At 39.3% G+C, this 22,216-nt stretch overlaps 1 protein-coding gene across 4 annotated transcripts in view; it reads right to left on the bottom strand.

The window, feature by feature from the left end:
- Positions 1-22,216, bottom strand: part of GRIP1 (glutamate receptor interacting protein 1) — a 790,436-nt gene that overhangs the window by 20,661 nt on the left and 747,559 nt on the right. For all 4 annotated transcript variants that reach the window (XM_027854162.1, XM_027854159.1, XM_027854160.1 and 1 more), the window contains 3 exons: positions 21,072-21,219; positions 18,479-18,590; positions 12,857-13,093 (listed from right to left, as the gene is read on the bottom strand). In XM_027854162.1, coding sequence (XP_027709963.1) covers positions 12,857-13,093; positions 18,479-18,590; positions 21,072-21,219 — 497 coding nt within the window. The remainder of the gene's footprint in view (positions 1-12,856; positions 13,094-18,478; positions 18,591-21,071; positions 21,220-22,216) is intronic.

Here is a 22,216-nt window from a genome sequence, read left to right as displayed (position 1 = left end):
CAAACTATCCAAAGGAGATTGCTATCACTCTCTGATACCTAAAGAAGGCGATCACTCTTGCTAAGCATAAATGCTCCAACAAATAAATGTCCTGGCAAATATCTGTTACTAATTTGTAGTCAATTAAATTTTTGTTTACATAATGTACTACAATTGTTGAATGAGGATTCATGTAGTTAATTGTAATTTGACTAAAATATGTTCAGTTAATACCACTAAAAGGAAACAAATTGACAGTAAAAACTAGTTCACATTTATCATTCAAACATACCACACTAGGACTTAGTAAAAAGATAATTTTTTTAGATATTTTAGATAAAAATAAAGTAAAAGCAAACAAGATTAATGTTCTAGTAATTTGAGGGAAAGTTTTGTCTGAATTGTGAAATATTTTTTAAAAAATTGAATTTAATGTTATTATCAAGTATGTACAGAAATCTGACATCATGGCTAAGAAAGTCTTGCCAAGTAGAGTTCATGATGGGTCTGCCTTCATAGTAGATAAGAATCATTTCTAATTATGCAGTAATTAGCTACATTGCTAATTCATGCGAAGTATACAATGCTGTGTAAAATACGTTAATCTTTATTTACTCTTTTTTGTTAACATTGTTCATTTGCTTAGTAAACTTTTTTTTATACTGCCAAGGTGCTTATCAACCATGCTCAAATTATCAAGAATTCAAATATGGTGGCATTTAAATGAATAAGGTTTTGCTGAAATTGCCAAAGTAATCACTGCTGAGGCCTTTTTTTTTCTTTTATCTTTTTTTGCTTAACTATTTGCATGGTCATTAATCACCAAGTGAAATTTCACTTACTTCACATACGTTCCCTCCCTCCATTTTTGTTTGACCCTAACCCTCATTTATATGCCCATAGTTAAAGGGGATGGATTTCTGGCATTCTCAGAATACTGGTTTTCTGAGTTTACTCCTAGAAACGATATTACAAATTTTGGTTAGGTTCTAGAGTACTAATCACCTGTTCAGTTCGATTCAATTGAACAAATATTTATTGATCAAGATATTGTATGAAGTGCTTTGGAAAGTGGGACACAGAACCAGGCTGCAATGAGCTTAAAATCTAGCCAGGCAAATAAAATATGGAGACATGAAAGGCAGGAAGAAGGTATAGTAGAAAGACTGCTGAATCCAGACTCAGGAGACTTAGATGTGAATTCTGACTCTGTCACTTACTAGTTATGCAGTTTTTGGGTCCCAGAGCCTAAAAAAATTTTCATAATAATAGTAAGATGTCATTTACCTTTTTTTTTAAGCCCTTCAATTAGCATTTTGTTTTGTTTTATTTTTGTTTTTGGTGAGGCAATTGGGGTTAAGTAACTTGCCCAAGGTCACATAGCTAATGAGTGTTATGTGTCTGAGGCTGGATTTGAACTCAGGTCCTTCTGAATCCAGGGCCGGTGCTCTATCTCATTTGCCTTTTAAAATACCTTTTTCAACTACATATCTGTGTAAGGCCAGATTTTCTTCATATATTTCAACCAAAACAATATATTGTAATAGACTGAAAGCAGAATCAGATCTGAGAATTCAGCTGTCTTCTATTAAACCAGACATTAATGAACTTTGCAAAAATATGTGAAACAATGCCATTCTCACTAAATTTTAGAAAAATAGTTGTTTTTCACAAAAATACTATTAAACACAACTTTAATGTTATTTTAAGTGAATGAGTATTTAAAACTTTTTAATTTTTAAATTTCTAATATGGTAAAAATTGACAGATATAGCCCACAGAAGCAAAAGCTCTTTGGGATCTTCAATCATTTTTAAGATTGAAAAGGGGATCCTAAGATTAAAAAATTTGAGAATTGCTACTATAATGGATGGCTTTCTCTAGACAGTCTCAACCATTTTAGAATCTGTAAGAAGGAATGAGACATCTTCCCAGGGGAGTATCAAGTGTATAAAGGATGATATTACATTAGTTTTCTGTATGTAATTGGCCACACAGCAAAATGTAAGCTCCTTGTGGACAGGAACTATTTTTTTGTATCTTCAGAATCTCACATATATGATCATAGGATGACGTCTTTAAAACTGGGGGAATCCTCAAAATAGATGTTAAATAATAATAGCTAACATTTATATAGCACTTGAAGGTTTGCAAAGTACTTTACATATATCATCTCATTTGATCCTTACAACTACCCTGGGAGGTAGGTGCTATTATTTTCACTCCCATTTTACAGATGGGGAAATTGAGGCAGACAGAAGTTAAGGGTCTTGCCTATGGTTAGTAAGTGTCTGAAGCCAGATTAGAACTCCAGTTAATCTAGTTGCCTCAATTCAATGTTGAATTGAAACACAAACAAGCAGAGTAATTGATACCTTAGGTCTTTTTATTTCTAACCCTTGGAGAAGGTTTCATAGGCTATTCCCTTTCTGGCATCTGAAGTTTGACAATGAGCAATGAGGGGGTTTTGTTCCATGTTACAGTGCAGATATCCCTAGAAGACTCAGTCCCATATAGTGGAAAGAGCAGTGGATTTTGACTTAGAAGCAGTGAGATTGAATCACAGTGGTGTTAGTTATCATCCCTGGCCTAAGCAAGTCCAAGTGGAGGCTGGTTCTCTGCACCTCTGATTGATTTAGAGCTCAAATGGACCTTGAGGTTGTGGAATCCAACACTCTCATTTTGCAGTTGAGAAAAATGAAGCAATAGGGAGTCAGAGCCTGAATTTGAACCTGGGTCTCCCCCCTCCAAATCCTTTACAATTTCTGCCATAACCTTCCAATTCTAACATCCCATGATTCTTACATTAACTCTGTCTTTCAGAATGACTAAACTTATCTGATTTAGATTGTAAGTTCAGCAGAGGCTGTTAAACTTTTGAGAACACAGTGCCTAGCACAGTGGTTGACACATAGCAGGTACAGATGCCTGAAAGGCACAGACCAAATAAAGGGAACTGGGAAGAGGAGGTTTGGAATATCAAGGAGGAGTTTTACCTGCTTCACAAGTTTTCCCAGGGTCAAGGTCTGGTTCCAAGTGAAGGAGGAGGTCGTACTTTATTACTGGGGCAATCGGTCAACACTGATGACCATTCCAATGAACTAGAGGGATGTTAAAATCAGTGTAGAGACGGCTGGTGAATAGAGTTAAGTGTGTGGCAGGGGACAAGGTGGGGTGGTAACCGGGATTGACATTAACAAAAGGGGTGACTTCACCAAGCCACGGAAATAGAGGTGATTAAGGAAGATCACAGACTATAGAGCTGAAAGGGACCTTAGAGGTCATTGAGTTCACACCCCCTCATTTTACTGATAAGGAAACTGAGTTTCAGACAGGTTACTGTGATTTGCCCAAGGTCACACACCTGGTAAAAGAAGGTCTTTTGAATTAAGGGGCATGATATTCATGTTCTCCTGTTTTCTATAGCACTTTAAGGTTTCCAAAATACTTTCCTCAAGCTTGGTAACAACTAATAATAATAATATTTATATAGCACCTACTATATGCCAGGCACTGTGCTAAGTGCTTTTCAAAAAATTAACTCATTTGATGCTCACAACAACCCTCTGAGGTAGGCACTATAATTATCCTCATTTTACAATTGAGGAAAATGAGGCAGACGGATTAAGTGACTTGCCCAGTAAATGTCTGAATTTGAATTCAGGTCTTCTTGACTACAGGTTCAACATTCTATCCACTGTGCCACCTAGTTTCCTGATAATGAAGTATGGTAAAGTAGGTTGAGAAAATATTCCTCCCCCCATTTTACTGATGAGGAAACCGAGGCTCATAGGATAAATGATGCCCCATTGGTGACACAGCTACTGTGTACTGGAGCTGAGATTTGAACCCAGGTTTTCTGACTCCCAGTCCAGTGATCTGCCCTGCCTGTGTAAATCAAAGTTGATACTGAAATGCTTTTAAAAATATTCCTACAATAAAGGAAATGAATAAAAGACCCAGGGACGATTAGGATATACTCCTTTATCTACTGACAAACAGAGAAACATGAAAATCTCACCATGCTAAACAGTAAGCTCTGATGAAGGCGGGAGATGAAATGACACAGTGTGCTCAGGGCTAGTCTAGTTAGAACTAAAACAGGAAAAGAAATGAAACTAACATTCATCTTGGAAACAGAAGCAAATTAAATGAGCCGAGGACAGAGACTCCACATTGAGGATTTTTGGAAAAGGGAAGACAGAAGCAATCAAAGAATTAGTAGCTTGGATCACATGTTCCTGATCTGCAAAGAGAGAAAGAATCCGTGATAAGCCAGGGTGAAAACAATTTTTAAAAAACCCACAAAGGCCAGCAGATGCCAAGGCCTCAAATAATGTACATTTATCGTCCACTTTTCTTTAACTAGGAACATGGGAAATCCCACAGTCCTTGATGAAATGCCTAGCACATAGTAAGTACTTAATAAATGTTTGTTGATTAATTGATTCCTCAAATAAAGAGAGTGACCTATGAGAAAATTAGCTAAGAGGTGGGACAATTAGTTTTCTACCTCGTCTCTTCCATGACTGATACCTGAACATCACATCTTCATACCTTCTTTTTCCTTTTTAGTAGAAAAAGAAAGGCAAGATTTATACAGGAGTCTTAGTGATTCATTACTATCCTTATTTGATAGATAGGGAAATTGAAGCAGATGGGTTAAGTGACTTGTCCAGGATCTCTAGTGTCTGAAGATGGATTTGAAACTGGAGGCCCAGTACTCTATCCACTGCCCTGCCAAGTAGCCTCAATTTGATGTTCAATTTAACTGAAACTTAATGGTGGGGTAGTTGGTACCTTAGGTCTTTTCATTTTCAAGTCTAAGACTTTTGGGACACCTTGTATGTTATAGGTAAGGGAAGAACAAGAGATACTACAGCTGATCCATGCTGTATTCACTCTTACGTCCTCCCATGGGTAGAGTGCAGCACAGCTTAAGGGACAGAGAATCAGCCTCAGAGTAGAGAAGACCTGGGTTTGAGTTTCCTCTGACACATGATGTTTTTTCTGACCCTGGCAAGTCATTCTCAGTACTTCCTCCTGCCCCCGACAACTATTACTACAAGTTGGAGGAAGGTGTACAGATCCATACTGGCAGAAGGAACTTCTTCATTGGGAGTTTTCCACTACATTAATGAAAGGACAGATGCAGACTCTCGCCCCTTCCAAAAAAGAAAAAATTAACAACTCCCCCATGGGGCGGAGCTCAGTGCCTTGCACAGAAATGGCACTCTCATAGATGCTGAAGGAATTTGTTGTTGTTCACTCGTTTCAGTCGTGTCCGACTCTGTGACCCCCATTTAGAGTTTTCTTGGCCAAGATATTGGAATGTTCTGCCTTCTCCAGCTCATTTTACAAATGAGGAAATAGAGGCAAACAGGGTTAAGTGACTTGTCCAGAGTCACTCAGCTAGTTAGTGACTGAGGCCAGATTTGAAGTCAAGGAGGAGAGTATTCCTGACTTCAAACCTATCCACTGCAGTACCTAGTAGCTCCATCAAAGGAATTAGTGAATGGAGATAGAGGTGGGGATGTTAGGTTAGAAGGGAAGAGAATGGAAAGGAGTGAGCATAGGATATGGTAATGACAGTGGACAAGAGGACAGTGGGCGAGGGGAGGGTGGAGAATCACAGAACTGGGAAAGGACCTACTAGGGCACCCAATTTAATCCCTGGAGTACCTCTATGCTATCTCTGACAAGCAGCCATCCAGCCTCAATGTAAAAGGGAGGCAGCTGATTCCACTTTTGTGGAATTCTGATTGTTAGGAAGCTTTTCCTTATATGAAGCTGAAAGCTGCCTCTCTATGTTCTAGCTACTGCCTTTAGTTCTGTCCTCTGGGGGTTAACAGAACTAGTGTAATCCCTCTTCTACACCACATCTTCTTCAGATAGTGGGAGATAATCAACTTCCCCACCTAAACCCCTTTATCCCAATCTTTTCCTCAAACTAAAACATCCCTAGTTCTTTCAACCTTGAGTGGCATGGTTGTAAGTCACCTCACCATCCTAATTATCCTGCAGTCTGTCAATGTGCTGAATATGTGGATGTGGAAATGAATGTATTAATTTAGATGTAGCCTTCTTGGGGCAGGACTATCATCTTCTTAATTCTGGATACTATGCTTCTAGGAATAACGCCTAAGATCACATGAGCTTTAGTGACTGCCATGTCATATTCCAGACTGACCGTGAAGCTGCAGTCCACTAATGGCCAGTTAACTTTCATGAGAGTTAACATCAAGCAACATTTTCCACAATCCAAGTTTGTGCAGTTGATTTACTTTGAACCCAAGTTTTAGACTTTATGCTTATCTCTATTCAAATGACTATTATTAAATATGGCCTATTTTTCTAACCCAGAAGTCAGCACAGTAAGACCAGGAGGACTGCTTTTGTAGCAATGTTAGCTAAGAATGGTTTTTACACTTTTAAACACAATAAAATTTTTTTTTTAGAAATATAAGAACCACTCTTTGCTTACATGTCCATTTGATCCAGGGGCTAAAATAGTTTACTGACCCCTGTTCTAACCCACTGGAATCTACTTGTATCCTGATTCGCTGTCTCCCATATTTGTTTCGTCTATCATGTATATCTTCTATTCCATCTGGGCTCCAATCCAAGTCATTGATAAAAAGGTTGAAAGATAAGGACTAAGGATGGATCTCTGGTCCTCCAGGTAATTAGTCAAAAAGAATTTATTAAGCACTTACTATGTGTCAGGCACTATTTGAAAAGCTAGGGATAAAAGACCTCCTAGGTTGGCAATGAGTATGAGCTGGGTACACACCTCAGTGGGAGAGAGTAGTTCTAACATACCATCAGATGCCACGGCAGGGGATCAACCTGAAATTACTTTTACGGTGGTGGGAATACATCAGGTTGAATCATGGCATCACCCCCTCTCAAGAGTTCTTGCTTCTGACCAATGGCACCGATCCGCAGACTTGGCTGGAGTGAGGAATACAATGTGCTGCTCGAATGGGGCAAAGTTATTTTGCTCCCACAGATGAAATCCATGACCACAACCATACAGGTGTGGTAATCTAAACAACTGCGTTAACCATTTTTCACTCAGAATGTACCCACTATATGCAAGAGCCACTGACAAAACGTTAGCAGGGTGGTACTGATAGTGCTCAGGAAGCTATATGAAAAAATTAAATATGGCTCCACAGCTCTGGTAGAAATCCTGAGCTGGAGAAACCCTGGGCTTCATCATGGAGATCAATTAATGAATTCTAACAGCAAAAACTCTCTCTCCACTGCTGGATGCACACATGAAGCAACACGACAGAAGCAAAGCTATCCTTTTCTCATTGAAAATTGTCTTCACTAATAACCTTGCCTCAGGAAAGGTTAATTTACAATGAATGCCTGCTCTTGCTTTCATTCATTTCTAGTTTGTAGCTTTCAATTTTTTTAACTACAGGTATTTGGGCAAATTATGCAGACAAAAATTTTTTTTTAAAAAAGATGCCGTGCACAGATTCAGGAACTTAGTATATTATTAGATGTGTCTTCTGGGATGCCTTCAATTAATCAGTCCATCTGAGCTGTGACAAAAATGCTCAGGATCATCACCAGCTTTTTAGGTTTGTATTTTTTTTTTCTGGGATCAAATACAAAGAAAACTGAGGTGGTCCAGGAGATGTATTCATTTCCATCATGGGAGGTATGATGAATAAAAGAGAACAAGTCATTGAATTATGGTGTGGGTGTAGCCTCTCGAGTCACCCATTTTGCTCTTTAGATGTTCCAAACAGATCAACAATCAGCCTTAGCTTCGTTGCTAAGTGGCCATGAATATTTCCAGGGGGAAGAGAAAGACCTTGGTTCAAGTACCACCTCAAACATACTGGCTGTGTGACTCTGTCCTCTATGCAAAGCCCTAAGACTTCAGGTTACAGGGAAGATGCCAGCCTGCATTAGTAGAGGGAGTTTCCTATACCAATGAAGGCATCGGTCCAGTCCCTCCTCCTATCCTATTGAAGCCACCACGTCTTAGGCCTCCATCTTAAACACCCAGCATGTTACACTCAGTTATCCTCATTTTTTGTTGAAAGCTTTTCAAAGAAGAATAGGAAGGAGATTTTTCATTCTGCTGGAATAGGAAGAATCTTTTCACCAAAAGAATCCCATCACTTAGCTTTGGAACAGATATCAGCTTGTTATTTGGTTGTTTTTTGTTGTTGTTTTTTTAATCTGTAGAGGGAGGAGATGATAGGGGAGAAAAGATGGACACCATTCCCTCAGGACTGGGAGCTGAGGGCACAGGTGAGGGGGAGCAGAGTTCTGCCACACCCTTCCGGCTTGTGCACGCTGTTTTCTGTTTGCACGCCTTTGTCATGTAGTCACCGGGGGACACCTATCGAAGTCTCAAGGAGGGCTTTCCATTCACTGCAACAGAACATTTTGATGTCCAATGCAGACCTAATCTGGGAGTCCAAATAGAATAGTCATTCAAGGGGGATTATTTTCAAGGCCTTTAAGCTTAAGATCCACCAAAAAAGAATCACATTAACCCAGTGGCCTAGACCAATAAAGCTTAAACCTAGACTTTGTAAAGCAAGCATCTCAGAAAAATTCTCCCTCTCCCCCACTAGTAATAAAAGCTCTAGGTAATGAATCCTACAGAGAGCAGAAGGCAGGCAAAGGTTGCCTCTTTGCTGGTACTCAGTGGCTATTCTTAACCTAATCCTCAATAAACTGAATAACTAATCTCCAGCCTGTTAAGAGGACTACACTGTAGAAAAGGGTCTAGACTTTCAGTTCCTAGGAAAAGAAAAAAGTGGGATTGTTACTGATTGTACTAAATGTAAGTACCCAGCCTCTAAACCCTAATAAAAGCATTATCTGTGGAGAAGAATTGTCCATTACTTCTAAGGCAAAGGATTCTTAACCTAAGATCTATGAATTTGTAACCCTCTGTATTTTATTTTGTGCATTTAAAAGTATTATTCTGAGAAGGGCTTCATAGGTTTCAGATTGCCAAAGGGGTTCATGAGACAAAAAAAGTTAATGGACCCCTGTTCTAAGCAATGGACACTGGACCTGTAATTTCACGGATATGGGGAACTCCCAGGTGAGAAAATTCTCTCTACCAAGGTTCAATCCTTTGATCTCTTAGTGTTTTCCTAGGCCAACAGCTCTGCATTAATTACACTCACCTCCCTTCCCCATATTGACCCCTTGGTGAACCAGTTCATCTCTACACTTTGCTTTTCTCTTGAATCCTTTACCCCCCCTGTTGTATTCCTGATCTTGCCCTGCCAAGACATAGCTGCAGATTAGTGCCACTATCTGCTGCCTTTGCTCCTGAATGAAACTGGAGAAAATCAGGGTCCACTACCAATATATGTTACATAACTCAACGGGGTTCTCACTCTGGCAAAGCAATCCTTTTACATCTCCCTATTCACTATCGCACTCACCCAGTGAATCATCTCTTAAGTGTCAAATCTAATGGGCTTTTCTCAGTCCTCATCCTTCTTGACCTCTCTGAAGCCTTTGACACTGTCAGTCACCCTCTTTCCTTAATACTTTCTTCTCTCTAGGTTTCGTAACGTTACTCTAAACAATACCAACAAATACCTAGCCACAATGGTTCTCCTGTCTGTCTGAATGGTCCTTCTCCATGGGTGTCCCTCAGAACTCTGTCTGAGGCCCTCTCCTCCTCTCCCTCTATTTCACTTGGTGATGCCATCCACTCTCATTATTTCATTTATCTTTCCTATGCTGATGATTCTCAGACCTGTTTATCCAGCCCTAACCTCTCTGCTGACCTCCAGACTTGCATCTCCAACTACCTATTAGATATTGCAAGCAAAGTGTAGAGATGATCTGATTCACCAAGGGGTCAAGATGGAGAAGGGAGTCAAGTGTGCAGGGTGGCTGACCTAGGAAAGGACTAAGGGATCAAAGGATTGAACCTCGGTAGAGAGAATTTCCTCACCTGGGAGTTCCCTACATCCATGAAATTACAGGTCTAAGCCCATTGCTTAGAACAGGGGTCCATTAACTTTTTTGTCTCATGAACCCCTTTGACAGTTTGAAACCTATGCACTACTTTTCAGAATAATATTTTTAAATGCACAAAATAAAATATATAGCGTTACAAATTCATAGATTCCAGGTTAAGAATCCTTTGCCTTAGAGGAAATGGACAGTTCTTCTCCTTAGATATCTTAAATTCAGCACGTCCAAAACTGAACCAATCATCTTTCCTCTCAAACCTCTCTTCCTTCTGAACTTCTCTGTTACTGTCAAGGGTATCACCATCTTCTCAGCCACCCAGACTTACAACCTAGATGGTATCCTCTACTCCTCACTCTTTCATCCTCTGTATCCAATCATTTGCATGTCATTTCCACCTCTGTATCTACCCCCTTTTCTTCTCGGACACCGCTGCCATCCTAGTGTAGGTCCTTATCGCCTCACACCTGGACTATTGCAATAACCTGCTGTTTGGTCTCCCTGCCTCAAGTCTCCCACTCCAGTCTATTCTGCACTCAGCTGTTCAATTAATCTTTCTAAAACACAGACCTGCCCACTTCTTACCCCTCATTCCCGTTCAGTAAACTCCCACAGCTCCCTATCACCTCCAGGATCAAATATAAAATCTTAAAACTTCATTGTCCCCTCATACCTGTACAATCTTTGTACACTTTACCGGCCCATTTACTATGCAGGTCAATGATACTGGTCCCCCTGATGTCCCTTTCATAAGGCATTCCATCTTTTGATTAGGTGTTTTCATGTGCCTGGAATTTTCTCCCTCCTCATCTCCATATCGTGGCTTCCTTCAAATTCCAGTGAAATCTCTTCTATGAGAAGCCTTTCCCCATTCCCCTTATGCTAGTACCTTCCTTCTGTTATTAACTCCAATTCATCCTGTATATATTTTGTTTGTACGTGGTTGTTTTCATGTTGTTTCCCCAATTAGCTTGCAGGCTCCTTGAGAAGAGATTTGCATCCCTGGTGCTTAGCACAATACCTGGCATGTAGCAGGTGCTTAACAAATGCTTACTGACTAACCAGTGCAGATTGGCATCTTCTCTGAAACTTAGGGAACTCTTAGAGAGTTGCCGAGAGGGCAAAGAAGTTAAATGACTTACCTAGGGCCACACAACCAGTATGTGTCAGAAATAGGATCTGAACTCACATTTTCCTCTGTTCCCCATCCCGTGCTGGTTCTCTACCCTCTAAGACTCCACAAATTACCACAATTAGACAAAATCTTAGGTTTCTGAATAAGGAAAAGAAGAACTCAAGTCATTTTAAACTTCGAATTTAACATGGGGAAAGATCTCGGAGAGTTATCAAGTTCAAACTCCTCATGTGCAGACAAGGTGGCTTGACCACAGCTAGCTAAATTCAGTATTCTTTCAATTACACCTCTTATGTTGGGTCTGTAGGTTCTTTCTGAGTTATTCAACTTAAGCTGGCTTCCCCAAAAGGGAAGGAGCAGAGAACACAGGTCTAGACTCTATCACCAATAAGGTCTCGAAGCAACGTTGTTCACTGCTCTCCTTCTGTTATTACAGTAAGAGGACAGATAATGGTCTCCTCAATGAATTCGAAGTGGTCAAGCAGTATTCCACAGCATCATCAAACACATCTAGAATGGCGTTCAATCCAAACATGGCTTAAGACTTTTCCTCCTCGCTCTTCATGTTCAAGAGAGCTTCATTTCCCCCAAGACTGTGTTACCTATTTGTGATTCTCTAGCAACACATACAACATTCCCTTAACCCTAGACCCAGGAACCAAATGACCCAGTAATCATATTGAGTTTAAGCATTCTTCTGTCTTCAGCCTGCTTTTCTAAGCTCACTCCCCGTTACTCCCCATCACACTCTTCACATTCCAGCCAAACTGTGTCAATGGCCATACTCCATAAATAAAATTCCAAATCCAATCTCTGCACAAAGAGGACGTAGCAAAGGCTGTGTCTCATGACCTGAATGTGCTCCTTCCTCACCTCCATCTTTAAGAATCTCAAGCTTCCTTCAAGGCTCAGCTCATGTGATCTGTCTTACATGAAGCCTTTCCTGCTACCCCCTAGTTGTTAAAATTCTCTTCTCAAATTATCATGTATGTGTGTACACACACATATATGTAAAATACATACACATACATGTGTAGGAACACACGTCTGTTCATGGATACATGTGTGCACATATATACACAGCCATATATGAAATATACATGTGTATATGTACATATGTGTGTATTTACATCCCAATTGACTGTAAGATCCTTGAGGACAAGGGTTATTTGTCCCAGTACAGTGTCTTGCATAGAGCTGTTACTTGTTGCATTGTTTAGAAGATTATCAAAATTCTCAAAGCATGGAAGTCATAAACTTCAGTGAGTGACCTAATGGATTTAGGCAATTTTATTACAGAAGTAGGATGACAGCATCAGAGATTTCAAGCCAGAAAGAACCTTATAAACCATCTAATCCAAGTCCTTCATTTTACAGATGAAGAAATCAGGGCCCAGAGAAGTGAAGTGATTTGTCCAGGGTCACAAAGGCAGTGAAAGGCACAGGAATTGACCCCAAGTTTTCTTATTCCAAAGCCAGTGATTTTTCCTTTGTGCCATTTCAAGAAGGATGGTTATCATTGTTTTTAAGTTAAAAAGACCAAAGGGTCACCTTTGATAAAGAGCATGGTCTTTGAGGATTTACTTTCAAGCCCAGATTTTAGAATTAGATTATAGGGACTGCGGTGTTTTCATGTTTGCCTCAACAAAAACACATTGTTGGGGAAACACACCGAATTTGGTCCTTGAATGCCAACTTACAATAAAATACAAGACTAAGTATTTTTCTTTCTTTTTCTTTCTTTCTTTCTTTTTTTTTTTTTACCTTGTGCAGTTCCACAGGAGTTGGGGACATGATCTCCTTGATTTCTTGCTTGATTTTTCTTGGGGGCATAGACTTCCTACCCATATCGACGGGCAGGGTGTTGCTTCGAGTCGTCTGGCTGTAGTGGCTCCGGGACATGCTCCGTTCTTGGAAGCTGGCCTGGCGTCCCAATTGACCACGTGACGGTGTGGATGCCTCATGATTCAAGCTCAGTGTGCTCCCCAGCATGATTGTTGCCTGTTGCATTGACAGTTTTAAGGAGGGAGGGGAAAATTACACCCTTGAACTGATAGAAGAGGTTTGATTACTAATCCACAAGCATACTTCTCCTTTACCCCAATCAAAATACAGTCACTTCAGCACACAGCCAAAGGCTAGAGAATGGATGTATGAGTGCTCTAGGCATGGTCTGTAAGACTTCAGGAAACTGGTTTGTAAGTTACATTCATAATGCCCGATGAAAATGTCAAAGTCCTTGCACTGTTAGGTGTGAATATGCTTAGGGCAGTTTGGAAACTGGAACTGCGCAATGCTCTAAGCATTTGTTTCCTTCAGACTCTGACATTTAAGAAAGCTCCATTTAGAATGCGGCAGGATTATCTTTCTGTGCAATTGGAACTAACAGAAAGAATTCACACAGGCAGCCTTCTAGTGAATTAATTTCGAGTACTGACTAAGGACTTCTCATTCAGAAATGTCCTTTGCCCTTCATTCATGTTGCCCCCAGAAACAAGTCGCCAATTCCACAGAACCTGGTTCACGCTACAAAGAGAGAAAAGACTCTCCTCTCATATTTACCTGGGTTACCCCCACCTCCAAAGTGCTGCTAATGGTTAAATTTTGTTATATTGGCCAAAAAAAAGAATACCAGGATTTTTTAGGATGGTGGATGCTTCTCAACTAGTTTGTGGTTCTCTGTGGAGAACACCAGGGTTAAGAGAAGTGCAAGAAAAATCATCTATTTCAACTCGAGGGTATAGATTGAGACATTTTTTGCGACATGGCCAATGTGGGAATTTGTTTCACCTGACTATACATACATGTTGGTAACAGGGGTTTTGTTTTTCTTGTTTTCTCAATTAGCAGATGGAGAGGAAGGGAAAGAGAAACAGATTTTCATTTAAAAAACAAGTTAATTAAAAAAAGAAAAGAATTATCATCTGTTGTCTCTGCTGTGCTCACCGCTTTGCTAAATGTCTGTGAGATGGGAACTGAGAACTACCAAAACATCAGAAAGATTGCACAACATACATATATGAGAAATATACACAACATAATATATGAGAAATGATAAGATTATTTCTCACACAACATGAGTGATGCCAGAATATTAATTGCTTTGATTAACTAACTATAGCTAGATTCCAGAAATGGGCCACCAGCAGAATTCAACATTAGGTTTGGGTCTGTCATCATCATATGATCTTAAAAATCCTGCAAATATTTTTTTTTCTAAAATTAGAACCATAATACTCTTTCATCTCTTAATGTGAAGATACTTTAAAGACAAACCAGGGCATGTAGCATTTGGTAGGGAAAATATATCCTTCATGGTACATGGTGTCTGGTTGCTTAATAAGAACCATATTAAACTAGTAACCAAAAAAGGACAATGCAGAGGGGCTGTGTCATCCTATCAGAAGAAAACTCTAATGTAGCTTCTACCAGAGCTTCTATTATTTTAAACTCTGCGGCAAAAGAGAAATTAATTAGATCCTTCGATTATTATAGATGTTGAGATCACTTTAAGTTGGGAAGCAAAAGATAGAACAGAGTTCCTTTTGTGTCACCATGGAAAAGTCATACACAGGCACAATTTAATTGATAACCAGGTTGAATAAAAATAACTGCACATGGAAAAATCCTGACTTTTATCAGTAATCTTAGTGATTACTTGGAAAATACACATGCACTATATATGGTCAAATTGTAACGCATCCATGGGTAGATCATGCACGTTATCTGAGCTAAATCTTGTTTTTAAATTTATCAACAGTTGGCAAATGACTTTCTTTGTTGATATAGGGCACTCATTTTTGGCTGGCCCCAATTATTTTCTTTGTTGAAGGAGGAAAAGAATGACATAAGCATTTATAGAGCATCGACTATGTGCCAGGTACTGTGCTAAGTATTTTTAAAAATTTTTAAACAAATATCATTTTATTTGATCCTCACAATATGACTGTGAGGTGAATGCTATTATTATCCTCATTTTATAGTTGAAGCAATTGAGACAAACCAGAGAGTAGGTGACTTGCCCAGGGTCACATAGTTTTTAATTTAAACATGGGTCTTTCCAACTCCAGGTCCAGAGCTCTATCTACTGTGCCACTAGCTACTTTGATATATCAATCTACTCAGATCACCCCAATTCATCAACTTTAGTTCTTGCTTTGCTGATGTCTCTGCTCCCTATTCACTTTTCCAATAGGTAGCGGGAAGCCCTGAAAAATCCAAATACTTAATCACTTTATCTGTCCTAGGGTATGTTTGAGAGACGGGACTTTTAGAGACCAAGCAAAAGGTTTGTAGGAAGAAAGTTAGGAGGGAGAGACAACATTTGACAACTGAGGAAGTCCCCATTCCAGTCTCCACACTTTGATATTGTTTCAAGTGAATTATAAGAACGTGAGAAGTATATATATGCAAAGATAAGAATAAAAGTAACAAACTATCTTTGATCTCAATAGTACCTTTGCTTCTGTCCAGCTACAATGGTGTTGCTATACCCTTGTTATATCATCACTCAACATTGCTAAATAAATAGACGCATCTCTCTAGGTAACAATCTCTCCAGGATTGATGGACTTTACTCTCTGATGTTTACTAAAGTTTCGCTTTGCACCAAGTACATCATATCGCACATACACAGTGGTGTTTATTTTTCTGAGAGAGGCCATTAAATAGAAAAGAACTCTGAGCTGGGAGTTAAGAGATAAGGAGTTTTGGTGCTCACCCTTCTGACTGTGTAACCTTGGGGTAAGTCACAATCTCTCTGGGTATTAATTTCCTCGCCTATTACATAAGGGAGGGGATTGGGATAATCTCTAAATTAATTAGTTTCCAGAAGCTTAAGTTCAACAAAATGACAAAATTCGGACTTTTCTCGTAGGTTATGTGAAAGTATACACAGAGATTAAAAAGGAACAGATTGATAGCAATCTTGTTAATTAGCTTCTAGTTTATACTTCTTTTGCCAATTTGCTAGTCATTTGGTTGAACTAAGGTTTCCTGCTCTCATAGCTATCATAAATGATTATTAAAGGATATATATTAAGTTAAATAGTCAATATGAATTACATAATACATTAATGTATTAATGAATTTATACTAAACATATTAAACATATAAATTAAAGAATATATCATATATTAAAGAATATATTAAATACTAATATATTAAAGAATAATTTGAATTAACCTCTTTAAAAACTTTAAAACACTATATAAATGCCAGTTATTATCATTAATAATAATTACTGTATATATGAAGGTATGTGTATGAATTTCACAAGTGGGATACTAGTTCTGTCAGTGTTTTTCACATGACTATTTTAATCAAAGCACTAGGTCACACATTTATTTACCCTTGTCTATAAAAGTGTAAACAAGACCTAAATTTGTGACCTAAATCTAACTAGTCTTTGTTGTTGTGAACTTTATCCTCTGTTATCAGTATTTAGTATAGTGCCTGGCACATAGTGGGAGCCTATTATGTTAGGTATGTGGGTGAACCTGTTATTTACTGGTGTGGAGAATTCTCAGTGTGGAAACTTTCCCTATTAATTAATCACACCTTTGTAATTTCTAGTTTTTGAGGATGGCCCAGGGCACTGAGAATTTACTGGTCTTAGATCACACAACTAGTAAGGATCAGAAGGAGGACAGGAAAGTGAGGTCCTTCTGATTCCACAGCTACTATGGACATATCATATAGCCTCTCTAATTAATTTAATTTCTGTATTTCCATTTCCAAGGGACCCAGTTGATTGAAGCAGTTATCAAAGCAGCCCTATTGGCTTCAGCAACTTGGTTGCTCCTGGAACCATCTATCCTGAAGTACCCTTTCATGAGGGAACAGTAACTGGAAATAAGCTTCCATGGCAGTAACAGCTTCTACAGACTGGAAATCGGTATACCAGAGGAGGGTCTATAACTCTTTGTAGTTTTACACAAGACCAGAAAGCATCCCAAGGAAAAATGGAAAGGCCATCGGAACCAAAGCATTCCTATAAAAGACAGTGTCATGGCTGGTTTTTGAGGGTAACAAAAACAGATGCATTTGTATACATGATTCAATTTTGGCTCTTTTCAACAATCAATTTAAATATGGAAAAGGTGGTAAATGTTCCTAGGAACCAGCTGTTAGATAGTTACTAGTTCTGCCGCGTGTGAAATCTGAAAATCCCAAGGAGGAGAGACTCTTCTAATCTCAATTTGCTTGAATTTCAGAGTTGTCATCCACTTCCCTTTCCTTGAGCTGGGCTCTGAACAACAGAAACTGAGACATTAGCCTGTGAGATCATGCCGTATGAAACTACAGAATTTATAAATTCAAACTCATAATTGCTCTTGACAACCCTACTTGCAAATACACACCATCTTAGAATCACACCAAAGGTCCATCCATGCAAGAGAGAAGCAACGTGATACAGGGACACGACATCACCTTAGCACTGAGTCAGGTTTCTCCCCTAGTAGGCCATTCACATTCCTTACGATTACCGAGGGACTCAAAGTGACGTCAGAATGAAAATGACATCCTGCCACTTTTTGCAGCCCCCACAAAATTTAAAAGAACATAAAAGGAATAGTCTAGGACTTCTCACTCCAAAGTGCGAATGCTGCTGGAATATTAATTGCTTTGATTAAAAAAAACTCTCTGGGAAGGTACTAGTAAAAGATGGATTCAATTATTACACACCATCTCACTCCCCCTCAAATTTACACTAAATAAAGCAAGCAAAGAATCAGGATTTGCAATTAACAGCAAGGCATTGTGTGATTATTTTGGCTGCTTAAAAAAAAAAAAAAAGTCAGCTGTGCTCATTCACCAGCTGCCACATTACCTATTTTAAGGACAAAAAGCAAGCAAAAATTTCCTCTTATGTTCCTCTTAATGATCGAATTAGTTTCTATACCAGATACAAATGCTCTCATGCCAAGGAACCCTTCTAAACCAGCTTAACAGAATGGGATGCGCAGCAGCTGTGAAACCAGGTTTGGATTTTTGTTTTTGTTTTTTCTTTTTTGTTAGCAATCTGGTGGGAAATGCTGCAAGTGCAGTTGGGATTAGCAGGGCAGGATGGCAGAAGCTACAAGTCAGGAAGCCTTGAGGGCGGAAATGGCAGAATAAATCATTTCAGCAGCATTTAAAAAAAATCAAATTGCTTTCTGGAGGGTAGAGGGCAGGGAAGGCAGCTTCACAAGCAAAAAATATTAACATAAAGGGTAAGTACCAAGAGGGTCATGTTTCTCAAACACAGACGCCTGTCCGCTTTCTCCTGTGGAGAGGGGTTAAAGCTTTTAAATGTGCTGGAGTGAAAAATGCAAACTGATAAAGGTAAGAAGGACCGAGAAATGAAAGTTGGCTGGAATCAGGGATGGGCGGGGTTGGTGCTACCTCGAGCTCTCTCAGGATTCCTGACTGTCCACAGGTTTCTAAGTCCTCCAGCGCCTGAGACCAGAAATTCTCTTCCTGTTCCCCATCAGCATTGCTGTGAGTCCCTGGAAAACTGTGAACACATAGAAGGACTTGGGTTAGACTCAGTCATCTAAATTGGCGACATGTTTGTCCCTGAATCAAGATTTTTACCCCTTGTTCAACACATGCATGTCATTTGTGACAGTAGAGGAATTAGGGTGGAAAGGTGGGTAAAAGGACTAGAAATAATTGGGAAATTCTCAGTGACATGTGAGCTGTGTGTGTATGTGTGTGTGTGTGTGTGTGCACGCGCATGTGTGCCTTTCCCCTACTTGGCGAGCAGACAATCCTTCAATTTTAGGGGTCCACATTGGCATAAATACTGAAGGCACGAACATTCATCCTCACCAAAGAGCAATTCAATGATTGATCATTTAGTGAAATCAAGACTCCTTGGGAGTGGGTTGATTCTCACCTAGGAGTCAGCCTGGTGTTATGGACAGAGGGCTGGATTTGGAATCAAAGATCTGGGTTCAAATCTTACATTAGCCACTTCCTATCTGTCATCTTGGTCAAGTTATCCCCCCATTCTTTCTGGGCATCAGTTTCCTCAACTATCAAATGAGGAGATTGTACTAGATGACTGGATAGAGTTCTGGATCTATGATCTTCTGATTCTACCCAGTAGCATTTGCAAAGGAGCCCAGCTACCAGACTAAATAATACAGTAGAAACTGAGGGCAGTAGGTGGTGAGGTGGATAGAGTGCCAGGCCTGGAGTCAGAAAGAGAAGTTCAAATCTGGCCTCAGAAATTTACTAACTGTGTCATCCTGGGCAAGTCACTTAACCCTGTTTGCTTCTGTTTCCTTATCTGTAAAATGAGCCAGAGAAAGAAGTGGCAAACCACTTGAGTATCTCTGCCAAGAAAACCCCAAATGGGGTCGCAAAGAGTTAAACACGACTGAAACGACTGAATGACAAAATAAACTGAGGCTGCTGATTCTCATCCTGATTCCACCACTAAGATGTGTCTTTGTGGACAAATCACATTATTCCTATTGGGAAGAAGATGATGAGTATTGTGGCCCAAGGGTTACTAAAGTCCCTAATAAAGGTCAAATGGATAGAGCTTTGGGAGTGTCCTGCTTTTTTCCACCTATATCACTCCACATAGGCCATGGGCTCCCAACATTTCCCTCCATCAGAAAAATAAAAATTTTAAAAATGGACCAGAGTTAAAGCAAGCAAGTTCTAGGAGACTGCTTTTTTTTTTTAAATGAGTCTTACTATTGATATTCAAACTTCTAAAGACTACAGCTATTAGTCATATCACTAAGGCACTTCAAGGGCATCAATTTTCTGGGCTTTGTACGAAAGATAAGACAATCTGAACCTGTTAGATGGACTAAAGCTATATCTTTTAATCCACTAGAGGTTTATTAATGCCACTTTGGTACCATGACTTTTCACCGATTAGTTACTGATTCACTCTAGAACATGCTTTCTTGGAGCACCAAAGTGAAAAAGGACTTCTTGGCCCAAAGCACCATCTTGAATATGTCTTTGCTAACTTGCAATTACTAACGTGGACTTGCTTAGTTTTTAGTAAAATGGAAGAGAGAAGCAAAGGTTGTTAGACTTTGTTATAAAGTAAGAAGCTGAATTTCAGAAAGAATCTTAACTGAGAATGAATCCCATTACTATTCTCATTAGGTGTGTTTTATTACATTTTTTTTTGTTCTAGGCAAACTCTATAGGAGTATAGGACAGCCCTTCTATCTCTAAGCCTGAAATGATCTTCTTCCTCACATTAGCCTCTTAGAACTGTTAGCTCCCTTCAAGAATCAGCTCCAGTGGCCTCTACAGGAGGGCCTTTCCTGATCCCCTAGTCATTAGTACACTCTACTTCCTAACTCCCAAATTAATTTGTTTACTTTATAAACATCTATATTTCTATATGCTGTTTTATCCCAGTGGAATATAAGCCTGCTGAGGGCAGGGACAGTTTCATGTTTGTCTACGTATTCCAACTGTCTAGGAGAGTATCTTGCATTTTTTGCCCTGTTATTTCACTGGTGCAGTAAATTCCAGATGAAAAAAAAAATCCTTCCAATGCAGATATGTAATTCTTCAGCAACTTATGGCTTTTGAGAGCTGCCTGGGGATACTAAAAGGTAGAGAGACTTACCTAAGGTCACACAGTCCATATGTACCAGAAGTAAAATGGAACCCAAGTCTTCTTAACGCCAAAGGGGAAGGGAAGAGGATAAGCATTTATTCTTGATCTCTAGCCACTGCACCACTCAGCCTGGCACAGAACAGGCACTTAATAAATGTTTCTTAAAATCAAATTAGACCATACAATTGATTCCATAGCTTTACGTACTTTGCTCAACATCGTGGTACTAACCATACTGCCCTTGTACATTGTATTATTCAAGAAGTCAAAGAAAACAGGGCAATTTGGAAGGAGAGGAAGACCATGGGAAAAAGGGAAGCACAGACTTAGCCTGAATTACTAACCATGGGAAATAGCGTTGGAAGACACAGCTTCACACAAAAAAAATCTTACCCACTAGCTGCTGGTCTTTCCCATTCATAATCACTCAGATCCACTTCTTGGTTTAATGTCTTGCTTGTTGGGGACAAACCACCTCTTTGTTTAGGATTCCTCCATTCAAATGCATTGAAATTGGATCCCGAAGCCTGGAGGCTAGGGCCTAAAAATTTAAGTAAGGCATTATACTCTACTTTTGAAGAAAGAACATTGAAATGAATGTAGGCAGGTTTCTGGTTCAACTTGGCCTTGTGGCATTTTGTGGTTGTCTCTCTGCCTGTACTGTGAAAATGTGTAAAGAAACTGACCAATATGGACTAAATTTGGTAGGTTAGTGTAGAATATCAAGATTAATGATAATATAAAAAATATCTCACATTTGATATCTTTGACCATTGTCTCATCTCTTACTTGATGTTTTCTTCCTTCCATGGCTTCCATGCTACTCCTCTTTCCTGGATCACTTCCTGTCTATAAATGGCCCTCCCCTCCCCCCACTTCTAAAAGTGGAAGGTTCCCCAAGGTTCTCTCCTTGGTCCTCTTTAATCTCAACATTCTCTTCCTTCACAATTCCATCTACTCTCATGGATTCAATGATCCAATTTTATGTTAATGACTCTCAAACCTATATATTCAGTCCCAATCTCACCCTTGATCCATACACTTGCATTTTCAACTATATTTGAATATCCTTAAACATGTTCAAAATTGAACTTAGCTTCTTCCCAGATCCCAATTCTCTTCTCCACTTCCTTATTTCTGTGATTGGCATCATCATTTTCCTAGACACTCGTGCTTGAAAATTCACTCATCTTTCATTCTTTTCTCATCACCCTCCATATCCAATTAGCCAGTTGTCAAGTTCTGCTGACTCTACTTGCTGAAAAATTTCTTCTTTGTCCTCTTTTCTCCTCACACAGATACCATCTTAGAACAGGTCCCTTGCTATCATTTGACTGAACTTTCTTAATAGCCTCCTAATTGATTTTCTTGCTTAGTAGAAGCAACACTCTACTTGGAATTATAGAATCTGAGTACTACAAATCTTAGCTCTGCCTATGTGTCCTGTGGCCTACTGACCTTGGGTAAGTCACTTAATTTCTATTCATCTCAATTTCTTCATCTGTAAAATGATGAAGTTGGTCTAGAGGACCTCTAGG

This window comes from Vombatus ursinus, unplaced genomic scaffold, assembly GCF_900497805.2.
Source record: "Vombatus ursinus unplaced genomic scaffold, bare-nosed wombat genome assembly UNPS02010320.1, whole genome shotgun sequence".
Lineage (NCBI taxonomy): Eukaryota > Metazoa > Chordata > Mammalia > Diprotodontia > Vombatidae > Vombatus > Vombatus ursinus.
This window is presented reverse-complemented; position numbering and strand designations above follow the sequence as displayed.